Here is a 13,492-nt window from a genome sequence, read left to right as displayed (position 1 = left end):
TTTTTGTTGCATTTACTATTCTTTGTTTGTTACTTATTGACACTATGCTTTTTCTGTTGTTACTTATACTATGTTATGTATCTCTGTTTCCAGTACATAACTGTGCCATGATATGCAACTGCAATCATGTCTATCCCCGGCAAAAGTCCACTTAATTTGATTAATTGATTGTGAAATGACTGTTTATGATTATGTGAATCGACTGTCTATTGTGTTACTGCTTTTGTACAGTGTCCTTGAGCTTGGGAAAGACACTATATAAATTAAACATATTATTATTATTAATTAATGCATTTAGCAGACGCTTTTATCCAAAGCGACTTACAGTGCATTCATGCTATACATTATTTACCAGTATGTGTGTTCCCTGGGAATTAAACCCATGACCTTTTGCACTGCTAACGCAATGCTCTACCACTGAGCCACAGGAACATCATTATTATTATTATTATTATTATTATAATAAAAACAATAAAAACAAAACATTGTGCTTTTGTAAAATAAAGGAAATAAACAGGATGCCTTTTTCTCAAGAGCGCATCACAAAAATGAGCCGAAATTTTGCATTTAGGCTGCTAATTGTTGCATAGGTTTTTTTTCTTTCGTTTTGTTAATTTATTATTTAGAAAAATATATTTTGCATATATGCCTATTTATTTCTTTTATATAGCCTATAGCTTTATTATGTTTTTCTGCATTTGCAGAAGCGCTACAGGTGCGTGACATGACCATATGAATCCTCACGTTCTGTTGTTTATGCTGCTTTTTGCGTGTATAAAATTAATCCCAGGAAAACAAATATAGGTATTGTTATTGGGTCACAGCCACGTATCAAATCAAATTTCATTTAATTGTAATTTAACATAATGTTGTCGGTTAATAATGGCTTACTGACCGTCGGTTGTTGGTTAGGAGAAATAAAATCAACGAAATGAACATTTCCTCTAAAAGTTAATCAGAAAAATAATGATAATACAACTGCAGATATTTATGAATAATGCTTGATGATCAAGTATCTAAATAGTCTATAACAAAGTACAAAAAACAACAACAACAACAACAACAACTCATGACACTTGTTAAAAACTATTTCATGCAGGCCTATACAATGTAATAATAGCCTATGATATATAATAAAGTTTTGTTTCAAATGGTTGAAGAACAGGCTACTAGCCTGTATAATTTACGTAATAGGTGAAATTATATATGGAAACGGCTCAAGGGCAATTTTTTCTTTGCAATACACCAAAACTTTTGCAACAATTCGTTTTTTTAGGGATGATTTCATCACGCACAGCATTTTGTCGGTTAAAGATGTGGCTCTGTTTGGAATTAGCATTTTTTTAGTGGTGAAATAGAGCAAAAATAGGCAATATGGTGTCTAAAACGTAAGTCTGTTAATATTAACCTCTTGTTTATTTAACTGTTGTATAAAATCAATATCACATTTGTGATTTTTGCAAAAAAAAATAAAAATGGCACTCTTTGTGTGATATTATTAAATAAGTATATAGGCCTACATTTTCTGTCTACATATTTTGAATTTTGGGAGCATTCTAAATGCATGTTATTAGACTGAATCATGCAGTGAAAAAACACACATAAAATATGATGTAACATGAGCAGTTCTAAATTGAATAGGCTAGCAGTCGAATCTTTTCATTTAATGATAATTTTCACTAAGTTTCAAGTATTATAGTTTCATTAAACCCCCCCCCCTCCGGGACCCCCCCTCAATTTGAACACTGAAAAATGTTTACCATTACCTTTTGTAAAGTACTGCAGTTTTTCTGACCCGTTATCTAGGCCTGTTGTTTCTCTTCCTTCCTTAAAAATATGTAGGCTAATATAGATCTCTTCGATAATAAGTGTGTATTAACAAACTTATTTATAAAGAATTTAAACGTAGCTATTATCACAGGAGATTATCAGAGCTATTTTCTGAGAGATGATGAACCCTCAGTAATAGATAAAGCTTTTTCCTTTTATCTTACATTTGCTCCAAAGGTCAAGGTGACACATTACATAATTATGTTTAGGATTTACCCTGTTAGTGATTTTATACAGAAAATATTTCATTTTTAAGTGGGCCCATGTGGTTCTTGTTATTCTTTTCCTGAAACATTTGATCACCTATTCTTTTACTGAGAGGTTACTTCTAAATTCTGGTTTGATATTCATTGTTGGTTGTCAGTAAAAATGGAAACAATTCCTCCATTTGTTTTGCAAGATATCTTCTTCTTTAAGTGTGATTTAAATTCTCTTTTATTTGGATGTTGTCAATTTTGTTTTATTTTTGAGTAAATATCATATTCATACATGCAAAAGGTAAAAAAAAAGGTAAGCCGTCCTTGTTTCAAGTACATTAAAAAACTAAATAGAAAGTCTGAAACTCTTTGCCACTCTATCTCAAAATATTTATTATTTTAATGTATTTTTATTTGATGTTTTTTTGTACAATGGCATATAGAAATGGTCTCGTGTTGTTTCCACCAGTGCGGCAATCTTTTTTCATCACTAATTGATGGATGTCTAAAATATAAAAATAAGGAGAAGCCTAAAACAGGCCCGAGGCCCTGCCCGCGTCTGAACTATGACGTGAAAATTGTCCCGAAGCCCAGCCCGAGGGGCGTAAAAAAGTCGGGGCCCGTCGGGCCCGGGCTGAAATGCAGGGCTCTAGCTCTGATCTAGCACACAGAAAACGATTTGACTGAAAATGTATAAGAAGAGACGAAAGAAAGATAGTGGTCATCTACGCAATTCAGAAAAAGAGGGGGCTTTTCTGCATTAGGTATGTTTTTTTTTTTTTTTTACTCTTTTTACAGCAGTTATTGTTCATTCTAAATGTATTTTTAATGTAGAATATGTGTTACATAAATACATGAAATGTAGAACATATAAAAAAGCGCTCGTGGCTCGTCTGTCAGTGGGTGCCCCCCCCCCACGCATAAAAGTGAAACTCCGCCTATGATTGTGCGGTTACTCCTTTCGAGCCGAATTTCACAAAATTGGGTGTTATATATGGGGAGTAGAATTATTTATTTATTTCAATGAATGTAATCGATTAGATATTATAATATTTAGGCTATAATATTATAAATCAGGTTGGTTTGTATTGCTGACGTAATATGTAAATGATATGCGTGCGGCCCGCCAGACTGGCACTTAGACCATAGTGCGGCCCGGTGGAAAAAAAAGGTTGAGAACCACTGGTTTAAACAATAGTTTACATTTCTGTTTATTCACTTGGCAGACGCTTTTATCCAACATGAATTACAGTGTATTCCTGGTGTACATTGTTTTTTAGTTTGTGCATTGAAACAGCGGTAGATTTTTTTTTCTTAGGTAAAGAACATTTAGGCATTAATTGATAGGATTGGTTCTCAGGGTTTAAGGATAAGAAGCTTGGTAGCTAATTAATCTAGAGGGAATTTTTTAACAATCTATGTGAATCTTCAAAGGTCTGCTGGGATTATTTGATAGTTATTGCAGTTAGAAATGGATTCTATTGTGATGTGTAGAATTTTGAATAGCATGAAAGTATCAATAACATGAATTTATTTGGCGTAATGTTGAACATGGCACAAAAAATATCCAGCCTTAAAAATTACTACTGAATTGCATCATAAATGATACAATGTGAACTCTGAAAAAGCAGAATTTATGGCATATAGGTTAGGTGCCATTCACTAACCACTTATTTGCAAAGCAAACATATACAGTGTACTGTAAACTGGTGCAAGATCTACACCTGAATGATTTTGTTTTGGAAATAAGTTGCCCTCATGTACAGCCCATCTGTAGGTAACTGTTATACACTGGCAGATGAGCTGTAGTGTATTGGCAGCCATCTTTTGGAAGACATTAAGTGGGATGATTCTTCTTTTGGGTTGTATAATGGTCAAGGAGGGCAATTTGCAAAACCAAATACATCCTATAGTGCAAACACTGTTGCCTTCCCCTATATTTTAGGTGAAAATCCTGATGAACTCATTCAAGATTGGTTTCATGAGCATTAGGATGCAATCACATGCCTTTCATGATCTTCAGTCACTGAATCTAAACATTGAGACACAGATTACCATTTCCCTTATCCTTCAAAAATAATGTGGTTTTCCATTTTGTAAAATAGTTTTTCCTTCATTTTTACACCAGTTCTATTCAACAACAACATTTGAAGTTGAACTAAACCTGTAGAGGAGCTAACCTGTATTATTAGCCCAGAATTAGTAACCAAGACAGTACATTCTACAGTACATTTTCTCTTCAGAGTTCCCTAGTCAGTGTGTTTAAACATAAACAGCTTTCAGCAGCTGGACTTGCACATTTGTCTGAATTCAATTTAAACCTCAATCCTGTGATGATTACATTTAAATGTCTACAATCTATGTGCTGACCCATCCTCACATGCATATACTTAGTGCCTGAATGAGGTGAATTTTTAAACTGGCCACTTGCTTCTGGAATATTCCTCTGTAGCTTGGAGAGGATGAATAAGATAAACTAGCTGTCATTTTTCCGCATTCATAGTCAAGAGCCAACTCACCTTGCCTCATGAATCAGACAGATGCATTCTGGGGGCATGAGGAACGCCATAAATATTCAAAATATTACGGGAAAAGCAATAAGCTGATACCGTATCTCAGTTTATTGTGCTTACAGGTGTCCAACTGAAGGATGAGGGAAGTGGGAGTTTTAGAACCCTCATGTTACTTTTAAATAAACCTCAGTTAAATTTAGACAGTGTTCTAGACTAATGAATTTTTAAAAAAACATTCTGCAGGATGTTAGTGTCATCAATTGATCAAAATATCAATTTAAAGTGTTACCAATATGTATAGAAAGTATTCTTAATACATACAGTAGTTAGTTATACTCAAATCTAAATGATGTTTTATGCTTTTGTACAACATCAGGAGGGTTATATTGAGTAATATGATATTGAGTTAATGTTAAGCATTGTTCTTTATTCTTTTGCCAGGCTGCAAAGGGATGTGGGATATTATTGCTTGCTGGCCATCAGCCAAAGTTGGAGAACATGTGGTTATTCCATGTCCAAATTACTTCAGATACTTCTCTGATCTTCATGAGGGTAAGTTGAAATCACCATCAAAATACTTTGATGAACTTCAAGGCATTAAGCAACAGCTGTAACTCTTGTAGAACAGTGCAGAGTGTCGTTTGTCATTTTGTCAGCCTCAGTCATGGGCTGTCATGGGCTGTAACATCGATGCAAAAGCGAATGTTTCGAGGCACTTCAGTGTCTGAAGTTGTTCATAAGCTAATCTGAAACTCCCACATATTATGGCAAGCCGTTTTGACTTTTATTCATTCTCAGGATATGAATTCTTGATATCAACAATTACTTTTCAACTAGTAAAAACTATAATTACAGATATCAAGAATTATAGTTTTTACTAGTTGAAAAGTAATTCTTGATATCAGGAATTACTTTTCAACTAGTAAAAACTATAATTACAGATATCAAGAATTATAGTTTTTACTAGTTGAAAAGTAATTCTTGATATCAGGAATTACTTTTCAACTAGTAAAAACTATAATTACAGATATCAAGAATTATAGTTTTTACTAGTTGAAAAGTAATTCTTGATATCAGGAATTACTTTTCAACTAGTAAAAACTATAATTACAGATATCAAGAATTATAGTTTTTACTAGTTGAAAAGTAATTCTTGATATCAGGAATTACTTTTCAACTAGTAAAAACTATAATTACAGATATCAAGAATTATAGTTTTTACTAGTTGAAAAGTAATTCTTGATATCAGGAATTACTTTTCAACTAGTAAAAACTATAATTACAGATATCAAGAATTATAGTTTTTACTAGTTGAAAAGTAATTCTTGATATCAGGAATTACTTTTCAACTAGTAAAAACTATAATTACAGATATCAAGAATTATAGTTTTTACTAGTTGAAAAGTAATTCTTGATATCAGGAATTACTTTTCAACTAGTAAAAACTATAATTACAGATATCAAGAATTATAGTTTTTACTAGTTGAAAAGTAATTCTTGATATCAGGAATTACTTTTCAACTAGTAAAAACTATAATTACAGATATCAAGAATTATAGTTTTTACTAGTTGAAAAGTAATTGTTGATATCAAGAATTCATATCCTGAGAATGAATAAAAGTCAAAACGGCTTGCCATACACATATTCACTAGAGTAGTTTCTTTGATATCAGAATTCTCAAGGCATAATACATTTTTCCCCTCTAGAAAACTAGATTTTAGTGGTATGATGTCATGGATGTACAAGTGGCTAAAAACATTAATATCATGTTTTGTAGAATTCATAGAATGATTAAAGGAATTTAGTTATTTCAGACATTAAACTAATTATAGACAATGCAATCTTGTATAGTATATATAAATGCAAAACAACTGGTGACTGGGGGTCAGATTTTATATGCAGTACCGCTGCTCTGAGTGGATGGAATGGCTAATTCATTAGGAGGCAAATCAGACTCATTGACTGCCATTAGGTCACACTTGTTTATCTGAGAATTCTGTCTCAGTCACATCCCACCAGGAACTATTAATTAAACTCATTAAAAGTCTGGCAGCAACCAAAGTTCAACAGACATATATTATCCTGTTATACAAAGGATGTCTTAGTGCAAAGTTCTAGAAATTTATGTTTAGCCTAGTTTTTAAAAATGTATATTTATATACAATTTATATAATAATTTATTAATTTTGTCACTTTAACTTTTTTAATCTTAAAAGTAGGGGTGCAACGGTTCAACTTACTCACGGTTCGGTTTGTATCACGGTTTTAGAGTCACGGTTTCGGTACGGTTCAGTATGTGCTATGTTTAGGGAAAAAACTGTATTGTCAAATAAAAATAAAGAAAATAAGAACACATAATCTAACTACAAACAACAGCACAAATAATTACAATAGAGCAAAGATAAATAAACAAATAAAATAAACAGTGCTTTTCAGGTTTTTTAGTAGGTCTAACATTAGTTTTTAGGTACAGAAATTGAATAAAAGTAATCAAATGTAAAATAACATTGCATATTTGACTGTATAAATTAAAGATTAATTTATACAGCACGCAAGTTCACGTCTTCTGGCTCTTTAATATTTAAACTGGCATGGCTTAAATGAGTTTAGTTTAAACACAGATAGCAACGTGTGCTGTTCAGGTCTCACCTGCGCTATCAACACGTGATGGCAGCATAAATGACAGTTATTCCAGCATAAAGCACTCGCATTGAACAAAGAGTGACTTGTTTGTCCACGTATTGTTTTTTTCTCTCTCTCTCTCATCGCTCTTGTTGTAATGTATTGGGAAGCCAGAATTTGTATCCATCAACAGAAACATGCATTAGCCGAACTCTAACAAACTTATTACAGATAATTACCTATTACAGATGCACTGTCAGATTTAAGTTGAACCGTGGTCCTAGTGCATGCCGAACCGTGTGTGGAGAACTGTACGGTTCGATTTTTTACCGAGAATCGTTGCACCCCTACTTAAAAGATATTGACCAATAACCAGCTAGTTAATAAGCTTAATCATGATCATAATATTAATTTCTTATTTTTAAACAATGATACAATTCTTAATTTTAAATTGTATAGAACATGTTACAAATATTAAATATCTTTACTTTACTACTACTTTTCAAGGTTAGATTAAACTGTTTGCCTGGCACTATATATTGTGCATTTTAAAATATATATTATTGGGTTTCCTTATACATAACATAAACGCAATCCAAACAGAGGTTAACAGAACAGGCACAATAAAATAAATAATAATAATAATGTGTTGAAAATCATTCTTCTTCTGAAATGGCGATCTTAATAAATTTCTCCCAGATGTCTATTCCATTCAGTCTTGCTAACCTTTTTATTTTCATATGATGCACTCTCAATCATTGATTCGAACTACATCCTAATTGTAGGAGATGTGCATATGCATTTTTAATCTGTTCATTTATTAACAAATAGTCCTTTTATATTATACCTATATGTTATTTGGCATATTCGTGTCTGAGATCACTATAGTGAAAATCTGGATTAAAAAAATTATGGACATAAACCGAAAGCTATAGGATTTTAACAAAAGAAATATTAAAAAACACTTACATTATTTTAATAGTGATAATAGGCATTATAATTTGTAAAGACAAAATAAAAGCATTTTATTTATACCAGTAGCCTCAGACTTTTGAATTCAACTGTAAATATAAACTGCAGCTCTATTGTAGATTAACTGTTGAAGGTAACATTCATCAAAATCTGCAATGTTATAGATATGTCTAGATTTGCAAAAATGTCCATGTGTAATGCAGAATGTGCATCAGGTACAATCTAATGGAAACCAATATTGATTCCATATAATGGAAATACAGTCTGTGTTGGAGGATAAAAAGTGTTTCTGCAGTGATGAAAGAGGTTTGAAAAAGAGAGCACATCTGCTTTGAGGAACTCTGGATTTCAGCAATTATTTTTGAACACACTGAACACCTTCGAAATGACCAGCTGTGAGAATGTAAGATTTCGTGATTTTTGTTTGAAATGTCCTTTCATTTTTTTCAACTGCTCATTCGTGCAGCAGCTAGTTACATGGAACTGTTGAAAGTGGACCGTTATGTGGTCATAGTGGTTCCTAGCTAGCAGTCTGGATAGAAGACGCAGCCCTTTGTTTAACACAGCTGTGTGAGAGAGTTTTCACACCAGTGACATTTCTAGGCTAAAAGAATATTGGAGAAATGAGTTTGAAGTTGTTGTGATGATGAAGAGCCAGTGCTGATGACTCAAACATAAATCTGTGTTGTTAGCAACCAAAGGGCCTTTCGCACCGCTTTAGTTCCAGAACTAAATGTACAGTACTAAAGTACTGTTTTTTTTTTTTACTAAAGTAAAAACGGCAAAGCGCAATGCCCTTAAAGCACACTAAATCCCCACTATCTCGAATACCGCTGTTCTGGAAATAAATCGTGAGACTTTTTGCCGAGATCTCACGAGAGGTCACAGAAACCTTTCCAATGCAAGTTAAATATTAATATAATAATTAGATATTACATATAATTTGGTAGAAAAACTGTGTTTTTTTTGGTGCAAAGATGAGTAGTGGTGATATTTATTTTGTACAACATTTGCAACTGCTTTTTATCACTTAATTAGAAGCACCACAAATTAAAATTATGTCATGTTATAGGGACTACTGAACAGACATTTAGAAGTTGATTTTAAAATGCAAAGTATTTAAAATTAAAATAAAGCTATGTAAACACTTGCATTATAAGTGTGTCCCATCAGGTAATGAAAAGTTCGACACACACTTGTGGTCTTCATCCTCATTTGAACACTTGGGCCAAATACAGGAAATACGTCATATAAGTATTCAAGTGGTTAAGTGCAAAGACCGCAAGTGTGGGTATTTGGACAAGGCATCAGTTCTCGAAAAAGGCAGTCCGGTACTAAAATCGCACCCAGTTCCGGCGGTGCAAAAACTCCAAAACGTGAGTAGATCAACAATTAGTTCTGGTACTATTAAAAAGTTCCTGTGGTGCGAAAGGCCCTCAAGAGATAGATAACAGAGTGTTACTTCTCTGGGAAATGGACAGTTTTATCTCTCAGGGGTTGATTTTTATTAAATCAAACAGATTTCAACATTTTTCTTTTTGTTAGATAAAGGTCACTTTAATGAAGGCCATTTCAAATGTCTTTTATTTATAGATGTTATTCTTTTACCCTTTTCTCAGATCCAGACAATTAATCTTAAAATGTGAAAATGCATCATAAAAGGTACTTTCTTAAAACATAAATCATAGAACATTTGAATATAATTTTTGTATTATGTTTTTCTTTTAAGTGTTAGTTTATATATATATATATATATATATATATATATATATATAATTATTTATTTTTTTATCACCTCATCACCTGTTTTTATTTCATAAGAATAAACAAGTACTTTCATAGTCTGTTTCTGGATGTAAGGTGTGTTACTGAAGCATTTATTAAGTTGCTCAACCTCATCATTTAATTAAAGTGTAGGCTTTAGTCTTACTCTTGTTTTGTCGTTCAGTCCTTTCAGGAGTGCTTAATTAATGAATGCTTGATTAATGAGGCACAGTGTGTCACTGTTTTTTTAGTGCTTAAAGCATTAGTTTATTCAATCATCTAGCAAAGCTGCTTGTTTCATATGCAGCCAAGTATGAAGTTGGCCACATTTGAGTGCTGAATATAAATGTAATCAAATTCATTGATCTTTCACAGAAAGTAGATCAGTCATGCATTCTGTAACTTATATGACTCCCCACAGCCAAATACAGAAGCCCCTCTAGTGCTTCCTCATTATTTGATGAGCAAGTTTTTTATAATAAAGCACATATTAATGCCTTATTTTGCATGACCATATTTTTGATTGCTTAATCCTACCTCATACCTAAACTTAACAACTACCTTACAAACTATTAATAAGCAGCAAATTAAAAGTTTATTGAGGCAAAATTAAATGTAAGGTGAGGTGAATGTCAATGCAATAAAGTCAATAAAGGTCAATGCAACACTGAACCTTTTATCACATTTATTATATACATATTATATTATATATGCAGTGACCGGTGACTTAATTTCCACTTCCTGTGAGGTGATATATTATTTCCTATGCCACCTACAGTGTCTATTGAAATGAAGCTTCCCTATGATTGGGAAGCTTAATATAGTCGAACATCCTGTAAAGTTTATTTCAGAAGGCACTGTCACAAATGATACATACTGTACTGGTGCAGATGGTGAAATACTATTCAGGAGCAATTTCTTTTACTTAAGTCCTACACATTTCTGATGGATTTTCAGTTAAAACATACAAGTACCGTACAATGCTCTTTCTGAATGGGAAAGGACAGATTATGCTTTTCAGAATGATAAAAGTCTGTCCATTGTTTAATTCTAAGGATTAATGTGACATTCTGGATTTGCTTCATGGGATATCTGTGGCTTATGACAAAGCCGGCGGTCCACTGGAATAATGCGTGAGGATGGATATATTGCATGTGGGTGTTTGCACCCATAGATAAATGTGAGAGGGTTGGCGTCAACCTTACATGACAAACAAAGCTTACACTAATAGCAGAGAGTAAACATCCCCTTCAATAAATTTACACAAGCTTTCAGGTGCTGGTTTTTAAGTAACATGTTTGTATAAATGCAATGTATTAAATTTAGCTGATTTTAATCCATGTCTTTTTGAAAATCACAACAATATGCATATCAGATCAAGCAGGGAGTAGCATCAGGTATTAGATGGATTAGATTATAGCGAGTTAAAAAGAATCTTAATCCTACATCATAAGCATGATGCACCTTTTATTATTAATGTTATAATTTCTTCAAATCAAGGCTACTTTTTTATGGGGGTAATCATTACTAAAAGTGTCTCATGATTCAGATGTTCCATCTAAAAGAAGACACATGCATACATGCATGTCAAGCACCTAGAAGTCGAAAGTCAACTGCACAGTTTTCAAATTGTTTTAGATGGGATCATTTCGCATTTTATTATCATGTTGGGATTATCTGATCAGCTCTTCATACTCTTGCAAAAGAAAATATAATCCTGTTTTTTTTTGTCTTGTGTCTTCTGATAATGTTCTGTCAGCTTGTCTTGTGATTATTTGCATTTTGCTTGCAAGATTCTAAAGAGAAAAATTATTTATTAAATGCATGCTGTTTATGCTTGTATTATTTTTTTTATTCAAAACTATTTCAGGTAAAACACCTCTGTATTATATTATATTATATTATATTATATTATTACTCTTGAGTTCCACTTCAAGAGTATAATCTGCAGACCACAAAACATCTCAAATCTACAGGAACCACCAGCTATCTCAAAACAATTGCAGTTACCTCCAGTTTTTAGTCATCTAAAATTGCCCTTAATTTATATAGTGTATCTTACAATAGCTTCAATTTTACTGATCTATAATTTGTCAGGCTGCTGTTTTATTCTCTTTTTATTGCCCACTAAATGAACCGTATAATTGTCAGCAACAGAAACACTTTAATTGATGTTAATCACAAGTTAATGTTAAAGCATATTAATCAGTTCATTAATCATTGCATTAGTTGATTAATCTGTTGTTAATTTAATGTTTGTGCTTTCCGTCAATAAATTTATTTTGGTCTATTTTCTTAATGAGCCATTCAGCCAGTTAACTTGCAGACACAGAAACCTTCACGTACAGTACCAGAGAAGTGCTGCTTTTGTAGCCTTGACATACTGCAGCTGTTTAGTACTTACCATTATTGACTATTTATGGTGCATCTTCCAAATGATGAATGAACAGATCAATACACATTAAATGACCAATAAATCTCTCAACAGCTTATCAAAGTGACAAAATACATTAATGACAAAAATATTGTCTTTGGTTCCCTTTCAGTCGGTCACTCTCGACGTCACGTCGGATGACCGACGAAATTGGGATCTCGCTTAGAGGGACCAATCTACTTCGAGTGTAAACTAAACGAGCCAATGCACATTGGCATGCGATTATTGCATCCAGCTGCTGCTGATCACAGCGTTGAGTATAAGTAGGCAGCAGATGCAGCGCATATTCAGCTTTTCGCTTCGGAGCCGAGCGATCACATCGTTCTGCTCCTGACTACTCTACTGAGAGAAGAAGACTGAACAAGTTCAGCGTGCTCTTGGAGAGCTCTTCGTGTTGGCGGACGGCGCTTCAGCGGTGGTGGTTTCCCGTGTCGAGTGGGTTGCACACATCAGGCTGCACTACCCCCTGTTTGTGTTGCAGATGATCATCTTCCCTGTGCACCTCAGCACGCTAAAAAAGCTTTTTCCTCTAAAAGAGCAATTTCGGGTGCGTCTTTTTAAAGACGACGTTGCTTGGCAAACTTGACGTTACGTCTTTATAAAGACGATGTGGGTCTTGCTATAGACAACGTATCACCCGGGCGTTCTGGATGCGGTCGTTACCTGGTGCTGGGTGATGGTCACGATCGCTGCCTCTCGTGCCTGGGCATGAAGCACGCTGAGGTGGCTTTCGGGGATGGTTCATTCTCCCATTGCGGGGATATGACCATCTCGGCGTTGCGGACCGGACTCCGTTACCTGCAAGGGGGCGGAGTGCCCATGCCACTGCCTAGATCTGGGGTTCCCTCTGGTGGCAGCCGGGGGCGTCCTTTTTCTGGCGGTGGGCGGACTGGTCTTACGGTCACGGTGAGGAATTCCCCTCTGGGGATGCCCAAGCCCGCCGGCACTTCGAAACCAGCGGAGCTCTCAAAAAGAGCAGGCTGGGCCCTCCCGGGGGGTACCACCTGTTTCTTCTGAGGCTCCACCCGACGATCGGATGTCGATTGCAGCATCGGAGGGTGAACAAGAGCTTTCTGGAGAGGAAGATTCGGCTGCGCTGCTCTCCTCCGGGACCGTAGCAATGCCTGAATCAGATCCAGAAATAATGGCTATGCTTTCC

General features: G+C 34.3%; 1 protein-coding gene across 1 annotated transcript in view; it reads left to right on the top strand.

Moving 5' to 3' along the window:
• The window catches only part of LOC107584993 (vasoactive intestinal polypeptide receptor-like), a 60,512-nt gene that overhangs the window by 17,907 nt on the left and 29,113 nt on the right, over nt 1-13,492 (top strand). Inside the window, exon 3 of the mRNA XM_016271796.1 lies at nt 4,982-5,092. Coding sequence (XP_016127282.1) covers nt 4,982-5,092 — 111 coding nt within the window. The remainder of the gene's footprint in view (nt 1-4,981; nt 5,093-13,492) is intronic.

The sequence above is a fragment of the Sinocyclocheilus grahami genome, unplaced genomic scaffold, assembly GCF_001515645.1.
Source record: "Sinocyclocheilus grahami isolate Dianchi unplaced genomic scaffold, SAMN03320097.WGS_v1.1 scaffold65.1, whole genome shotgun sequence".
NCBI classification, from domain to species: domain Eukaryota; kingdom Metazoa; phylum Chordata; class Actinopteri; order Cypriniformes; family Cyprinidae; genus Sinocyclocheilus; species Sinocyclocheilus grahami.
Note: the sequence above shows the minus strand (reverse complement) of the source record. Positions and strands in the feature narration are given on the sequence as shown.